At 48.7% G+C, this 16,794-nt stretch overlaps 1 protein-coding gene and 1 pseudogene across 3 annotated transcripts; one reads left to right on the forward strand and one right to left on the reverse strand.

Annotated features, from left to right (window-relative positions):
* The first annotated feature begins 242 nt into the window (after positions 1 to 242).
* Positions 243 to 2,256, forward strand: LOC113940151 (annotated as a pseudogene).
* Positions 2,257 to 2,570: 314 nt separating this feature from the next.
* LOC113940150 (syncytin-A-like) lies at positions 2,571 to 10,880 on the reverse strand. Of its 3 annotated transcripts, XM_027631247.1 has the most exons (3): positions 10,387 to 10,880; positions 9,288 to 9,298; positions 2,571 to 4,947 (listed from the first exon to the last, which is right to left on the reverse strand). In XM_027631247.1, exon 3 carries the CDS (start codon positions 4,266 to 4,268, stop codon positions 2,844 to 2,846), a length of 1,425 nt encoding a protein of 474 aa, XP_027487048.1. In that variant the 5' UTR covers positions 4,269 to 4,947; positions 9,288 to 9,298; positions 10,387 to 10,880; the 3' UTR covers positions 2,571 to 2,843. The 3 variants fall into 3 exon arrangements, with proteins under 3 accessions (XP_027487048.1, XP_027487050.1, XP_027487049.1); XM_027631249.1 differs by lacking the exon at positions 9,288 to 9,298 and having other exon boundaries at positions 3,347 to 4,523; positions 9,666 to 10,880; XM_027631248.1 differs by having other exon boundaries at positions 3,347 to 4,947; positions 9,288 to 10,880.
* Between the last annotated feature and the right edge of the window lie 5,914 nt (positions 10,881 to 16,794).

Consider the following 16,794-nt stretch of genomic DNA (forward strand, 5'->3'; position numbering starts at 1 on the left):
TATCTCCCAGCTGAGCATGGCCCCCGGCTGCAGGACAACCCCGCTGCCGCCGTTGTCCTGCCAGGGCCGGAGTTGGGGGGATGTCCTTGGCCTTCCCTCTGGGCCAGAGGCAAATCCCCTCCCTGTCCTTCCTTCCTGCCCCAGGCCCCGAGCTGAGGACGGAGAGCACGGAGGACAAATCCCCCCGGCATAGCCTGGTGGGAGAGACCGTTTTGAAGGGTTCCACGGTGCAGGAAGGCAGTGGGGAGTGAAAGCCACGAAGGTCCCCCAGGAGGAGGGGCTGCAAAGTCAGCCCAGGGTGCTCTGAGGAGGAAAGACCCAGCCTGTGCCAGGAAGGCGGCTGGACCTTCATCCAGAGCCCTGACCTGATGGTCCACATTCAGTTTCACCCCAGAGAGAAGCCCTACAGTTGCTTGGAATGTTGGAAGAGCTTTGGTCAGATCTCCACCGTCTTCTTCCACCAACGGGTTCACACTGAGTAGGGGCTCCATATGCACTTGGAATGCAAGAAGAGTTTCAACCAGAGCTCCAAGCTTTGCACCCACCAATCCCTGCACACTGAGGAACAGCCCTACAAGTGCTTGGAATGTGGGAAGAGCTTCAGTTGGAACTCCTGCCTCATTGCCCACCAGCACCTGCACACAAGGGAGAAGCCCTACAAGTGTCAGAAATGTGGGAAGAGCTTCGGCCGGAACTTCCACCTGATCCGCCACATGGATAATCCACATGGGGGAACAGCCCCACACGTGTGGGAAATGTGGGAAGAGCTTCAGTGACCAGTCCAACCTCATCACCCACCAGCGCCTGCACACGAAGGAACGGCCCTATAAATGCCCTGATTGTGGGAAGAGCTTCAGCCTCAGACCCAACCTGATCCACCACCAGAAGATCCACAGTGGGGAACGGCCCTACGAGTGTCTCAGGTGTGGGAAGACGTTTCTGACCAGCTCACATCTCCTCCTCCATGAACAAACACACACAAGGGAGAGGCCCTTCTACTGTACCGACTGCGGGAAGAGCTTCACCCGCAGCTCCCACCTCATTGCCCACCGGTGCATCCACAGCGGGGAGAGGCCCTACAAGTGTGACAAGTGTGGGAAGAGCTTCAGGCAGAGGTGGGCCTTGACCACACACCAATGGACACACCTGTAAGGGAAGCCCTACGAGTGCGCCAACTGCAGGAAGAACTTCATCTGCTGCTCCAACTGCATCACCCATCGGAGGATCCATATTGGGAACAGAGCTGGTGACCCACGTTCCCAGTGACTCACACTGGGATGACACCTGGCTGTTGGTCTCCACATTCTCCTGGTTCCCTGTGGGCACCTGAGTGAATGCAAGGGGAGGAATATCCATGGGGACACAGACTGCCATTCTGCAGCTGCCCTGGGCCAGCAGCTTCTGGGCAACGGCACCCGTGTGTCACCACAGGGAACTGAAAGGCCAGAGGGGGCCGGGGCGGGGGCCGGGTCCTGAACTCTTGTTTGTCTCCTCGGGTCCTGAGCTCTCGTTTGTCTCCCTGGGTCCTGAGCCCCCATTTGTCTCCCCAGGTCCTGAGCTCCTGTTTGTCTCCCTGGGTCCTGAGCTCCCGTTTGTCTCCTCGGGTCCTGAGCTCTTGTTTGTCTCCCCGGGTCCTGAGCCCCTGTTTGTCTCCCCAGGTGCTGCAGCAGCATCCCTGGGGAGCAGGGACAGGGCAGGACTGAGCTGGCATCGCCCTCCTGAGCCCGGGGGTCCCAGCTGTGCCCTCTCCTCAGGGACTCTGAAATCTGCCCTGACAGGGGGGATGACACTGCACCCGAGGCTGGACTGAAAGAGGCTTTGGCAAGAGGATTTGATGCCTTGGGTGCAAGATCCAGCTCCTCACGAGCAGAGAGATGGCACCTGTGACATCAGTCAGTCAGGGGGAGGAGAGGGAATTCTGCCTCAGGGATGGGATTGCAGAGGGTTCCTCGAGTGCCCAGGATGGATTGGCAAATGGAGATACAGACAAAAGGACCCACAGAAGGTTTCTGTGTGAGTGCAGGCCCACCCCTGTGGTGGCCACCCCTGTGAGTGCAGTGTCACCCCATGAGGGCAGGGCTGGCAAGTGTGAGGCTGCTCCAGGGGTCTGGAAGAGGCCTCGTGCTCTGCTCGGCCCCAGCAGTGGCTGGTACCAACACCCCCGGCTGCCCCTGGCCCTGGACAGCTCTGCTGCCACTGGCTGTGCCCTCACCTGTGTCCCTGCCCATGTCCCTGGTTGTGCTGTCTTAGTTTAACAAGATTACAATTTAGAAATTAAGAAACTGCAGGTGGAAGTGTGGAAAAGGAAAAGAAACAGCTTTTTATTAACAAAACCTGAATGAACAACAAATGGTGCAATCAAAAACCTTCAGAAGAAACAAAACAAAGTCCCAGTTCTCCAGGTTTGGGGGGGAGAAACCCACAGCAACCCGGGGAGGGGGGACTGGAAGGCAGGACTGTCCTGGCAGTTCAACAGCTGCTTGCACTGAAAAAAAAAGTGCTTTTTCCCACGGGCAGTGTAGCGGCCAGGTGGAGGGGAGCAAGAACACCGACACGATGTAGGTAAAGCAGAACTCCTTTTATTGAGCTTGCATAACTCCGTTTATTGCAGCTTCTATGATTACATTTATGCTTGTCTTACTTCCGTACACGCATTCACGCATAAGCTTATTGGCTACATCACCTTGTCCACGCGCAGGACATGCGAACAAGGGGTTCTCCTCATTGGTTACCTATATTGGCGTCATTTATGCTCTGCGGCTACAAGTTCCTGTTTTCACTACCCAACCCTGTATCCTGTTTTTCTCCTTTTGTCCTTTGTGGTCAGACATGACCTTCACAGCTTATACACGACTGTATACACTTTCAATTGTTCTCAATCCCCGGCCTCCTACATCTCCCCCTCTTTTTTCAAATAGCGTGTCCATCACCTTATGTATTTGTGACAACAGGCATTGTAATAAGCAAGGCCCACAGCAAAGGCAGAGTACTATTATGATAAAAGGACCGGCTAAAGCTATTATTATATTGCGCAGCCAGTTTCCTATTCCCCAAGAGCATAGCCAGCCATCAAAAGGGTTGCTGTTGATTAGCAAATCGTGCATGCCATCTTGTAACTTTTGTAATTTCTTGTGGATTGATTCAGAATGGTCAGATAGGTTAAAACAGCACATGCCTTCAAATTCTTCACACCCATGTCCATGTGCTAAAAGCAAAAAGTCGATAGCCGCTCGATTTTGTAATACTGCATGCCTCACAGAATCAACATCGAGAGTAAGCTGCCCTATAATGTCAGAAGTGATATTGAGTTGCTTCCCAGCCCAACATGCTAACCGTGTTATCTGCCTCAACGCATGGGCTGCAGAAACATGAGGGGCAAAGATAGAAGCCAAGATTTGGATGGGGGAATTCCACAAAAGTAAGTGAGAGTTGCAGTTTTGATCCATTATGGTTATACTCCTTTTTTGTCTTTTGGGTGAACGGGTAACGTTTTGTAAGTCTCTTAGTTGTGGGGAAAACAAGGTCAATTTGCCTAACCAACAGGGGCCTCCCCATGGGTTAGCAGGAATGCCGTTCCAGGCCCTGTCCCCACAGACTAGGAACGTAGCAGGGGGTAAACGACGTGGGGATTTGTTAAGCTCAAAGACAAAGTCTATTCCGTTTATACAATAGGGGCTTCCTATTTTGTAATTGTAGATCTCAACATTAGAGGGGGTTACTATCACACTGTTATTGAGCGGGTGCTTGTGCTCCGGGTTATCGTAAAGGTCCCCGAAGACAACACAATAATTTCCTGGCTTGGAGCCCAACAGTTCTAACTCTTGTGGTTCTAACCCAGCACGATTTAGATTCATCACTATTTTACGTGTCCACAGTGCAAGCCCCCATTGGTATAAGGCTAAACCATTTTCACTCTTTAATTTAATTTGTATCTGACACCACGTCTTATTACCCCAAGTGCTTTTATTGTTGCTAAGGCTTGCTGCATAATGGCAATGTTGAATTATGAATTGACTTTCATTGTGGGGCATGGGAACCTCGGGACTTATCCATCCTCGCATGACTAAAAGGTCGGTGTATGACTGAAAAGGGACACCCAAGAGACAAGTACGAAACGGGTCAGAAGGTGTGGCTAAAGATAGGCAGAAAGATGTTAAATTAGTCTGGTTAGCCCATGTAATCCACATGTTTTGCCTCTGGTCAATTTTCGTCAGCCAAGAGGTGGTGCCAGAAGCGAGCAACACGAACAGTGCTATAATACCCTTCATGTCTAACAAACTGTTGAACTGCTTCTGCCAATGCTTTATCAGGGCTTCCTTTAAAGGGCCCTACTGATGTAAAAAATCTAAGGGGTACTTTTCGACTGCACCGCGCTTGAAGTATGTGTGTTTTCTCTTGACTTTCTAGGCGGTGTATTTCGAGCTCCAACGTCCACCTACAATATGCTAATATTTTCTGCTCTAGCGATTCGAAGTGTAATTGCCGCCATTGAATTTGGGAAAGCCCTTGCTCCCACGTTTTAGCTTGATATTTATGTTCACACCTTGGACACCATTTCCTAGTGATTAATTTCTGATTCCACCAAATCTTGTGATTACAACCCCCACACCTTAGAGCAACCCAGGAAAAACAGAGCTCACTTTGGCATACAAGACAAGGCTGTTCGTCCCACCCTTTGCGAACAGTGACTGACAATAAATCAAGGATACACAAACAATTATGCAATGACGGTTCTTGGTGGTAATACCATCCAATGGCCTCCTTTACCACCGCCGAACCCAGTAGTCTTTGCTGTACTAAGGCAACCTTTTGCTGTATTCGCTGTCGTGATGTTTCGTCAAGCTGTCGGATTGCTTCCTGTATCGTTATTCTTGGCTGCTGCTGCATCCACTTTGGAGAGCCAGGGCTTTACCCACCGAGCCGGTATCCACCGAGGCTGTTCTTGTCCTGTGGATACACAAGCATAACCCCGACCCCAGGTTAGTAATGTTTCGGGTACAGATCCCCATTGTTGGCTCCGAGGGTCCCACGTTTGTACAGGGACGTGCAGTACTGGATTTTCTCTAGAAAAATGAATGTCCGTGGGTATCACGTAACGGTTGTCGTGCAGCTGCACTGGATTTTTCCAATTCAGTACGTAGCAGGCTTTCATCAGTCTATCCTGTGGAGAGAGCAGCAGCTCCCCCTCTTTTTTCAAAACACGGAGTAAACGCTTAATGTCCTGGTGTCTACGTTCTACGATACTCTGACCCGTGCTATTATAGGGTACACCAGTGATGTGCTTGACTCCCCAAAGCTGCAGAAACGAGGCGGCCCATCTGCCTGTATAGCTGGGACCATTGTCGGTTTTAATGGTATTGGGGAGTCCAAGGGCTGCAAAAGCTTGTAACCAGTGGTATTTCACAGCGCGAAAGGCAGTAGTCGTAGCGACCGTAGCCCAAACAGCATGACTAAACGTGTCCACTGACACATGAATGTATCGGAAGCGTCCAAAAGGAGCAAATTCAGTGATGTCAGTTTGCCAGACACCTCAAGCTCCTAATCCACGAGGGTTCACCCCCCCCGGTCTGTAGGGGCAGAATACGAGCGCAGTCCGGGCAGGCAGCAACAATGGCACGCGCTTGGGCCCGAGGGATGCCAAATTCCATTTGCAGACCTCGGGCAGACTGGTGATAAAACGCATGCGCCTGCTGGGCAGCCGAAAAACCGCGGAGGACTAGTCCAGTGGCTACAGTTGCATCTATGGCAGCGTTGCCTTCTGCAAAGATGCCAGGGAGTGTCGTATGACTGCGCATGTGGGTACACCAGAGGGGATCGGCTCTTTCCAGAATTAACCCGTGTAAAGAAACAAGTAACATAGCAATCAAAGGGTTACTGATTTTCCCAAGCTTAGCATAATCTATGCGATTAACCAATCCTACAACATACACTGAATCAGAAATAATATTGAGGGCTTGTTTGGGATGATCGCATAAGGCGTAGACCACAGCTTTTAGCTCAAGAACCTGTACAGAATGAACATCTTTATCTTCCCATACTTTACTATTCCATTTTCCATTCAATTTCCAAGCATACCCAAATTTGTGCGAGCGACCGCTTGCATCCGTAAAGACGGTAAGAGCATGGGGAATAGGTTTTGAAACAACTAATGGGCCTCGTGCGATAACAGACGTGGTCTTAAATAAAGGATGGGCAGGGTAATTAGTACTTAGCGGGATACCAGCTGCAGCTAAGGCAAAAGAGTAGCTTTGTTGTGACCATTCAGATACTAATTGTGTGGTTTTCCAGGGGACAATAAAGGAATCAGGGTCTTTGCCAAAGACGAGACGCACTCTCTCTTTAGCTTTTAATAGTAACAAGCCCACATAGTCTTGGGGAATCAGTATGGTAGTAGGGGGCAAAAAAGAGGGAAACACCCATTCCAAAATGGTTAGACTCTTTTCTTGAATTTGAGCAATGAGAGCTGACCTGCTAGAAAAGGAACCATAAATGATAATACAGATAGGATAAGAGGGGTTATAGCGATAAACTTGTTGTTGGTCTAGTTTTTGCTCGATGATTGTGAGCGCCTGCTGCGCTTCTGGGGTCAATGTTTTAGGTTCCCATGGTTCTTGGGAACCACTCAGTAAAGAAAAAAGAGGAGCTAAGTCTTCATTTGTAATACCACACCATGTCCTAATCCATTGTATATCTCCAACTAGCTTTTGAACATCATTTATAGTAGAAACTGAACGTTGTAACTGCAATTTTCCTGGTCGAACTCGCGTTTCGGTCACAAGCATTCCTAAGTATTGCCATGGGGGTCGTCGTTGAACCTTTTCGGGGGCAACAGTGAGTCCAAATTGTTGTAGTCTAAAAATTAAATCCTTCTCAGCGTCTGCCAGTATGGCAGTAGGAGATGCGATTAAAATATCGTCCATATAATGATATGTAATGTATTCAGAGTGTTCTTTTACCCAGGCATCTAAGGCTAAATCTACATACCATTGGCAAATCGTAGGACTATTTCGCATTCCTTGTGGCAAGACAACCCATTCATATCGTTTTGAAGGTCTCCCAGCATTTTTCTGAGGGACTGTAAATGCAAACCTTTCAGAATCTTCGGGGTGCAGTGGAATAGAGAAAAAACAATCTTTCAAATCTATAATTAACAGCTGCCAATGTTGTGGCAACACAGCTGGGGAAGGGAGGCCAGGTTGTAAAGCTCCCATGGGCTTCATTATGGTATTAACAGCCCTGAGGTCATGTATTAAACGCCACTTCCCAGATTTTTTCTTGATGGTAAAAATAGGAGTATTCCATTCACTGACAGAGGGCTTAATATGTCCCAGCTCTAATTGTTCTGCAACCAGAGCTTCTATGGCCTGCAACTTTTCGCCTGACAAAGGCCATTGAGGCACCCATACAGGATTGTCAGATATCCATTGAATTTTTAATATGGGTGGCCTCTGCTCCTCAATGGCCACTACCGTAAATTTTGAGTACTCAGCGTTATGTTCCATTGACTCATAGCATCTCTACCCAGGATCCAAAGAGGGGTATGCATAACATAAGGTTTTACCCAAGCTTTTCGGCCTTCTACCTCATCTTTAAAACAGACGAACTCTTGACTTTGCATAGACCTCGAATCTCCTCCAACCCCACTAACTGTGATAGCTACAGGTTTTAGCGGCCAGTGCGATGGCCAACAGTTAAAGGGTATAACAGTAACATCAGCTCCAGTATCAAGCATCATCTTGACAGGTGCAGGGTAAAGAGGTTCTTCCCGTAGGCTAATACTGACAGAACGTGTCGGTCGTTCCTCAGTAAGCACGGTGGTAAAGAAAACCGTGGGCTTGGCTGTCTTACTGGTACTGCTAAGCCCTTGGTCCCCTGGCACTTGAACTTTAAAAGGGATCAATTGAGCAATTTTGCTTCCTTGATGGAGAGTGACAGGGGGTGCAAACACTTGGACCATAATTTTAATGGGACCGGTATAATCAGTTTCGACTACATTGGGGAGTACGAATATTCCCTGTCTGCTTGCTGAGGAGCGACCCAAGAGTAATGCACTTAACCCATTTCCCAACGATCCTGACATAGTAGAATCAAGCAATGTTACAGAAGAATCAGATACAGTTACTGTTCTTGCCAGGGCCAGATCGATTCCCGCTCCTCCTGCAGTGGTTGCAGTGGGTTCATGGAGGCAGTCAGCGGGTCTGTCACCGGAGTGGATTGGCCCATGGCTGCTACCAGAGGTCGAATTGTTGGGTACTTTGCAGCCACGCCCAACCCGCGGCGCTGGGAGTTTACCGGCAAAGGGGTTCCATCTCTCTTAAAGCGGGACCTACATTCTGTAGCTTTGTGTCCCAACTTATCACATCGACGACAAACAATACTCCCTTCTGTTCCTTTCTCCTTTCCTGTTTTTTGCTTTCCCTTTTTTGGGCAGTCACGCTTAAGATGTCCCAACTGACCACAAGTAAAGCATCCTCCGGGGCCCCTATCACCGGCCCCAAGCCCGCTTTGTTTTAACGCGGCGGCAAGAGCGACTGCATGTATGTTAGCGCGCTGTTTTTCTTCCTCCCAAGGTGCGCGCGAACAGCGATCGATCATCTGTACTAAGGTGGAACCCTGTGGAAGCGACTGCAACAAACGTTTACAAGTGCGATTCGCATTTTGGGATGCAACTTCCTTAAGTAATGTTGTTTTAATGGTTGCATCTATATCGGGTGCAACATCAATTGCCTCACGGATTCTGTCAACAAATCCTAAAAAGGATTCGTTTTCTCCCTGCCGTATCTGCAGATAGGGGGGTTTCGGTTTCCCTATCTGCGGCAGGGCGTGAAAAGCTTCTAACGCAGCAGCCTTAGCTTGTCCTAAAATCCTAGGGTGCAAAGCTGCCTGGCGTTGCGGATCTCTAAACTGACCAGACCCCATCATCATGTCTAGCGTAGCTACTTTTAGGGGGTCATCATCGTGTAACTGAAGGTTCTGCAGCTGATATGCCTCCACGTGCTCTTGCCACTTCACTAAAAAAAACGTATAAGCGGTGGCACCAAGCAAAATTTCCATGATTAACCTTATGTCGGCAGGAGTAAGCTCTTGATATTTTAAATAGGCACTCAATTGTCGCCTTACAGCGGAATTATTGGGTCCATAGGTCAGAATGTTTTGCTGTAACTTTGAAATCATTGCCCAATCTAAGGGAACCCACTCCTTACGACCATTGGGTTGGACGCGTACTGGAGCCGCAATGATGGGTTCAAAGACTACTGTCCCCTGTAAATCTGCCTGACTTAATATACCCCTCCAGCGCCTGGTCGGATCAAAGGAATCATCTCGCGGAGGCCCCTGTACTCCAGCTGTCCCACGCCTATCAAAAGGATCTGGCCCACGTCTATCAAAAGGCAGTTTCCTACGGACATCTCTTTCTTCTCTACCTCCGTCTAATGCCCTTCGCAGTTGTTCTTTCTCTCCCGTAGTAAGCCCCTCTGGTGCCCCTAGAAGCCGCCGTATCAACTGCTGCCCTTCCTCTATCGTCAATTGACGCTGCAAAATGGCTTGTTTGATTCCCTCTCTGCCTCCCCATGCAGCCACCTCCTGCTTATTAAGCTGCTCCTCTATGTTCTGTATCCCTTGTTGTACTGCTTTGGCTGCTTTCTCATATAACTCCCGCAGTTTACCCTTCCCCCCTTTAGAGTCTATTTCTTGCATTGCCCCCAGCAACTTAGCCATCTGCTCTCGTTGCAACCGCAGTTCGTCGACAAGAGGATTCTGGGGGGACGCCTTTGCCTCCTCCGGTAACGGTATTGTAGCTGGATCAACCTCCATAGCCTCCGGGGGAGGGGGCGCAGAAGGCGCAGTAGCCGCCCCAGCAGATGTCTCGTTGGGATTCCAAGGGGGAATGAGATCCTCAAACTCTCCCCGGAACATAGGCGCTGCTATTGGGGGGTACGCTGGGGGAAGATCAGGTTTTGCCTCCCAGTCTATCAACGTCGAACAACTGTCCTTTCCCTCCTCGTCCTTTTCCTTTTCTTTCGGCTGTGTAGAACAATCGAGGGCTTTTTGCAAAGCAGTGGCGATTTCAGCATCAGCATGGACTTGTTGAATCATCTCCCGAACTATACGGAAGATCTGCGCCATCTGCTTGCTCCCCTTCTGGCCGTTCTGCACACTTTGCCATAACTCAGACCCAATTTTTTCCCAATGTTCGATATCAAACAATTGATCAGAAGAAGTCAAGAGACCGCGTCTCCGACACCAATACAAAAAGTCCACGAGCTCAGCTCGAGGGAGCGTGTGCCCAGTCTTTCTCGCTACACTGAGCAACTCGTCGACTGTTGCTCGTTCTATCGCTGATACAGCGGCACCCATCCCGTCCAGACCGCAGTCTGCCTGACTCACCGGTCAGCCGTGGCCACAACAAGGATCCTGCTTCTCGAGCAGCCTGCTTCTAAGCAGCCGGGATGACTCCACCTTCTCTCGTCCGCAGCGTCCGTGCAGTATCACGTCGGGGTCACCACGATGTAGCGGCCAGGTGGAGGGGAGCAAGAACACCGACACGATGTAGGTAAAGCAGAACTCCTTTTATTGAGCTTGCATAACTCCGTTTATTGCAGCTTCTATGATTACATTTATGCTTGTCTTACTTCCGTACACGCATTCACGCATAAGCTTATTGGCTACATCACCTTGTCCACGCGCAGGACATGCGAACAAGGGGTTCTCCTCATTGGTTACCTATATTGGCGTCATTTATGCTCTGCGGCTACAAGTTCCTGTTTTCACTACCCAACCCTGTATCCTGTTTTTCTCCTTTTGTCCTTTGTGGTCAGACATGACCTTCACAGCTTATACACGACTGTATACACTTTCAATTGTTCTCAATCCCCGGCCTCCTACAGGGCAGTCTGAATGCAGAATACCTCGCTCTGAGATGGGTCGGTCTCTCTCACTCAGTTGTTCTCCGCGAGGTGTCCCGTGGGGAAAAGAATTTCCTCTCAGGAAAAGAAAAGGAGGCAGCCCAAACCGGGCTCCCTGCTCTGTCCAGTCCACGGACCAAACCCAAAACCCCCAAACCACCGACTCCCAGCCGTCCCCCAGCAACTGCGTTTCCCGAAAGAGCTCGTCCTCCCCCCCTGCTCCTGCACTGCCCAGCACAAGCAGCTTCGCTCTGTCCCCCCTCCATCCCAGAAGAAACAGATGAGGCTGGGGGGACATTGAGAAAAAAATCCAACATCTCTTTTCAAACCTATGATACGTGCCCTCACCTCTGTCCCTGGCTGTGTCCCTGGTTGTCCCTCACCTGTGTCCCTGGGTATGTCCCTGGCTGTCTCTCACCTGTGTCCCTGGCTGTGTCCCTGGCTGTCCCTCACCCGTGGCCCTATCCCTTGGCTCTCTCTCTGCCAGCTCAGTGTGGGGCACACGGGCTGGGGGTCCCTCCCAAGCCCCCCGGGCAGCCGGCGTTGGCTGGGGGGATGTGAGGGCTGGGTCTGCTCAGCACAGCCCCGGCCTCATGCCCAGTGCCTCTTTCCTGCCCCACACAAGAGCTTCCCGGTCCCCCCGGGGTTCCCCTGCTGCTGCCTCTGCTCCTGGCCCTGCCTTTGTTGCTCCCTTGGCTGGGGCAGTGGCTGCAGGGGGGGATGGCAGCAGTTTCAGCTCCACGGCACTTCCTGGGGGGAGCTCAGCCCGGGGGGGACAGGCAGGGACTGATGGGGATGGACAGGGCCCAGCAGGGACAGCCAGGGCCTGCAGGGGAAGGCACAGGGACAACCTGGTCCCCCACACTGCCAGGGCTCTCTCTGCTCCTCCTTGCAGGCTCCGTGGCCAGGCACAGTTTGTGTTCCTGGGTGCCCACCATCTCAGCACTTGGAGTTGCTCAAATCAGTGCCCGCAGCTCTGTAGCAAAGCCCCAGCTCACCTGGCACACAGGGGACGGAGACAGCACCTTCTCGGGGCTGGGCACTCACAGCTTGGCCTCTTCCCCACCACGGGGCTTTCCTTCCTCAGCAGTACCTCTGCCTCGCACTTATTCTCAGCCTCACCTCAGTGCCTTTGTCTCATGAATACCTCAGTGACAGGTCTTGGGGTCACCTCAGTGCCTGGTCTCAAGGAGATGAACCTGCAGGAGGGGGAGATGATGGGGCAGCTGATGTGCTGCCCCTGCTTGGACTGGGGCTGTGTTGGGAGAATAGAGATTGTGCGTGAACAATTTCCTTTGCATTTCTGTGAGCCTTGCCTTGGCATGGCTGGGTGCAGACAGTAAAAGAACTGCGTAGCTAATATGGCTACAACCTTTGAAGTTAGGATAAAGAAGGCTCCCTGCCAAGGTTAAGGTGGAGTTTCAAGAGGATGAACGTGTGCCCTCAGCTCATATGGACACCTCTTGTGGTCCAATTAGCAGTGGACAATAAAGTATGTTTTCCTTATGTATCCAACGCTGTGTGAAGAAGAATCATGCGTCTGGGTGTAATAAGCAGTATATAAAGTGTGTCTTTCTTCTAATAAAGCGGACATTTTGTTGATCAAATTGGTCTGTGAGCAGCCTGTCCGTGCCTCTCCCACCGATATCTGGTGCCCGAAAAAACAGGGACTCCTGATTCGTCATTCTGTGGGATGAATGGAAGGTGAATGGAAGGAGCTGAGGGAAGCAGTCGAAGGTGCAGCGTTGCCCCCAGCGCCAAGAATTTAAAGTTGCGTGCAGTACAGCTAAATCCTGCCCTGGCCAGGTGAGCAGCTGAGGGGGGATTATGGGGTCCGCTCTTTCAAAAGAAGAAGAGGCGGTGGAAAAGCTCCTCCATTTAATTCTCTCTGAGAGAGATTCTAATTATGATGAAAAAGCCCTTAAAGGGTTACTAGTATGGACTAGAGCAAAGAAACTAATCCCCACAGCTCAAGCTGCCTTTGAGGTGTCCACACGGGACTATAAAGGAACAGTTATGGGAAGAAATTTCTAAGGGATCAAAAGTCGCTAAAAAATATCCTATGATTTGGCATCTGGCAGTTAAATCGCTGCAAGAATTTAGCACTGAGCGGTGGGAACTCATAAATGTTCAGGTAGAACTAATGCCTTAAGCCCCTATTAGTTTTTATTTTTCTAATTTTTGGAAGTTTTATAAGTAGTAGAAGTAGATTTTAAAAGCAGCAGCCCTCACTCCCTTTCCCTGTAGTACAAGTAGTTTACACATTCCTTAACCCTCTTACCCCATTCTATGCTCCCCATATCAAATCTACCCCTGAATTCAGTGGCAATGTTTAGTCTCTTGTCAAGGCAAGGCCTATGCTGTTTAGAGAACAGCCGTATCAGGGCCTGAGTAACAAAACAGAGTCAAGAACTAGGTGACTATGTACCCTTTGTGCTCTGAAGATGGTGAAGATGATGAAGAGGTGGTCCCCCAAAGCCCCCAGACTCAATTCTCAGGGGGTGGACCCAGGGCGGTCCAGAGCAAAGGCTACAGGGTGGACACACTTGGGATTGGACAGATGGTATTATAAAATGCAACATCTCCGGCCCAGGGGTGCACACGTCTTGTAACATCTATTGCCTTGGCACAATTAAACCCTTTCCTTATCTCACCCCTAATTAACTGCTCCTGAGTTATTTTTTTTTGCACCAATATTCCACAGCATCGCTGTCGGGAGACGGCGGGACCGCGGTGCATCCCCGTGCTGATCAGTCTGCCTTCGGGGAGGTCCTGGCGCCCGCGATTTCAAAGTCATGAACGCTAAAAACCTTAAAAGCAACGGGATCAACTCCGTTTAGCACCGTGCTTGTGCTGGCAGAAAATGTAGAGACCGCAGCAAAAACAGCTGTGGAGGACACGGCTGGAGCCGCGCCAGCGGCACCGCCCCTCACCGCGGCTGCGCAGTCAGCGCCGTCCTCCCCCGTGCCCGCTCTGGGTGCTGAGCCGCAGCTGCTCCTGCGCAGGCGTCACCCGCAACAACAACACTGCGGGAGCTCCGCGTCACCAGGGGGCGCTGCAGCGCTGTCACCTGGAACCACCATGGCGCCTGAACTACGTCATCAGGAGCCGTCGCACCCGAACCTGGCAGGAAGCCAGCGAGAGTCGCCGCCGTAGCGACAGAAGCTGTTCAAAAAAAAAAAAAAAAAAAAGCCGCCGCTAAGCCGGCGAAAGCTGCCGTTCCAGCAGGGACGGGAGCTGGATGAGATGAGATGATGAGAGCTCGGGAGATAGAAACGAAGATGTTGCTATCCTTGCAAATGAACAATCTGCTGCATCGCTTCCAAGAGCTTGAAAGCGAAGTAGCAGGGAGACAGCTCACTCCACAAAATCCACACTTCTCCAATGTTCCAGCTTCGTCTACAGTGCCGACATCACCTCCTCCAAACCCCTCTCCTAGGATGCCCGGGGTGGAAACTTCTGGTACAGGGTTTCCAGCCTTGCCGGGTGGGGGGAGGAGGAGGGAGGGGGTGAGCGGTAATGCAGCACAGAATTAGAAAACCATCATACGAAGTGCTGCTTCTGATGGAGACTTTGCGCTCTCAGAAGCTGGTGCTTTCCCTGTGTTTCTAGACGGTAGGGAAAATAATTCCTGGGAAGCTTTAGATTGGAAGATGCTAAAAGAAGCTAAGTCTATAATTACTCAGTATGGATTAAAATCAAGTTATACTACATCTGTGTTATAGCATTTATTTTCTTCTACGTTGATAACATCCTATAACATTAAAATGATAACTAACATGTTATTCTTTCCCCACCAGCAGTTAAGTTTTATAACTACTTTATCTTTTGGAGCTCATAGCCTGACACTACAGCAAGAGAAAAACAGTGAATTGACAATCAGAGCTCTATTCCTTATCCTCTGAGTCCGTTTAGTACTATTTTAATCCTGACAGATGCCCTGGCCCAAAAGACTTCCTTCCTCATTGTTATTCATGTTTTGAGAAACTCCTGACTTCTGTACATCGTGTCTTTTTTTCCCAGCTTTCTTCTTTTCACCCATATATTTTACTTTATACTTATTAAAAGAATCTGTACTTTTCAGCTGAAACAGCTTTTGTAGCACAGCTGTGAGTTGTAATCAGAAAAGCAATACAAGCAGTACATGATGATAAGACAGCTCCGTCTTTTACTACAGTACGACAGAGACCAACAGAGCCATTTGGGAAGTCTATTGATCGGTTACATCATGTAATTAACACCCATCCTGACCTAGATGAGAACATAAAAGCAAAATTTTTGAACATGTTAACCTATAATTTTATCAAAATTGTTAGAATATGTAAGTGGTATACGACATACTCTGTTACAAAATAGAACTTCTATAGATTTTTTATTATTAGCACAAGGGCATTAGGTAAAGAGATTAATAATTCGAGAATTCTTAACACACTTTTGCAAAGCAGAAAGGGGGAGAAAAGGGCGTCAACCCCCTCGATTAACCTGCAAAAGTGTTTCCTGTGTTGTTTTTTGCACACAAGTGTTCACTGGCTATCTGCACGACGAAAGAAGCCTTGGAAAGAAGCTGGTACTTTAGAACAAGGTTGACGTTGTTCCTGCAGGTAACAATAGCACCACCAAAAGCTGTTGTAGCTAACAGTTTTCTCAGTATTATTAGAACACAGTTTTTTGAGCACAGTTTTTTTCAGTATTATACACACCTTTTTAGTATATCTTTTAAGGCACATAAATTATAGAAGTTAAGAATTAAGGGGAGTGTGTTGTATGAACTTTAGATTATTCACTATGTATTAGTAAAAGAAAGTTTATCTGTTTGGTTAAGAAGCTTTAGCATTATAAGGTACTAAAGAATTATTATAGTTCTTGGTTTATAAAACACAGTGACATGGAACTCAGAAGTATGTCTGTGTGAAGTATGGATGATGGTGGCCACCGTGTGAATGTGTACAAATGAAAGTGTATGTGTGTATGTATGTGTGTGAATATATGATCACAAATACACAAACACCTTTAAATAAAAACAGAAGATACATAACCCTAAATTGAATGGAGTTCCATTTACAGAAGTGTTTTAGATTGAATAAAACTTTCAAGAATAAACCCTACATTTAGAATAACCTTTAAGCAAAACTTAAGAGCACAAACCCTGAAATTAATAGGTTGTTAAGTTTGTTAATGGTAGTGGTATTATTGTATGTAATTGTGTTTATTGATATGTTATGGGTACAATAAATAATGTTACAGAAATGCAATTTAAATTGTTCAAACTTGAACGGGGGATTTGTTGAGAGAATAGAGATTGTGCATGAACAATTTCCTTTGTATTTCTGTGAGCCTTGCCTTGGCATGGCTGGGTGCAGACAGTAAAAGAACTGCGTAGCTAATATGGCTACAACCTTTGAAGTTAGGACAAAGAAGGCTCCCTGCCAAGGTTAAGGTGGAGTTTCAAGAGGGTGAACGTGTGCCCTCAGCTCATACGGACACCTGTTGTGGTCCAATTAGCAGTGGACAACAAAGTATGTTTTCCTTATGTATCCAATGCTGTGTGAAGAAGAATCACGTGTCTGGGTGTAATAAGCAGTATATAAAGTGTCTTTCTTCTAATAAAGCGGACATTTTGTTGATCAAATTGGTCTGTGAGCAGCCTGTCCATGCCTCTCCACCGATAGGGCTGTGGGTTTCTTTGTCCTTCTAGAACCATCTCAGAACTAACACCACATGTTTATACACCAACCTTGTATGTGTGTGTGTGTATATATATATATATATATATATATATATATATATATATATATATAACACTGTGTATAAAACCTCAAGCGTGTGCTGCCTTATGAATGTGCAATGTCCTTATGGGACACCCATCAGTGTTACGGTGCCAGTGCTGCTG

This window comes from Corapipo altera, unplaced genomic scaffold (genome assembly GCF_003945725.1).
Source record: "Corapipo altera isolate COAL_440 unplaced genomic scaffold, ASM394572v1 61331, whole genome shotgun sequence".
Classification (NCBI taxonomy): domain Eukaryota; kingdom Metazoa; phylum Chordata; class Aves; order Passeriformes; family Pipridae; genus Corapipo; species Corapipo altera.

Excerpts from the sequence above, each read along its gene's own strand:
- LOC113940150 (XM_027631247.1), bottom strand. The coding sequence starts at position 4,268 with ATGAAGGGTATTATAGCACTGTTCGTGTTGCTCGCTTCTGGCACCACC.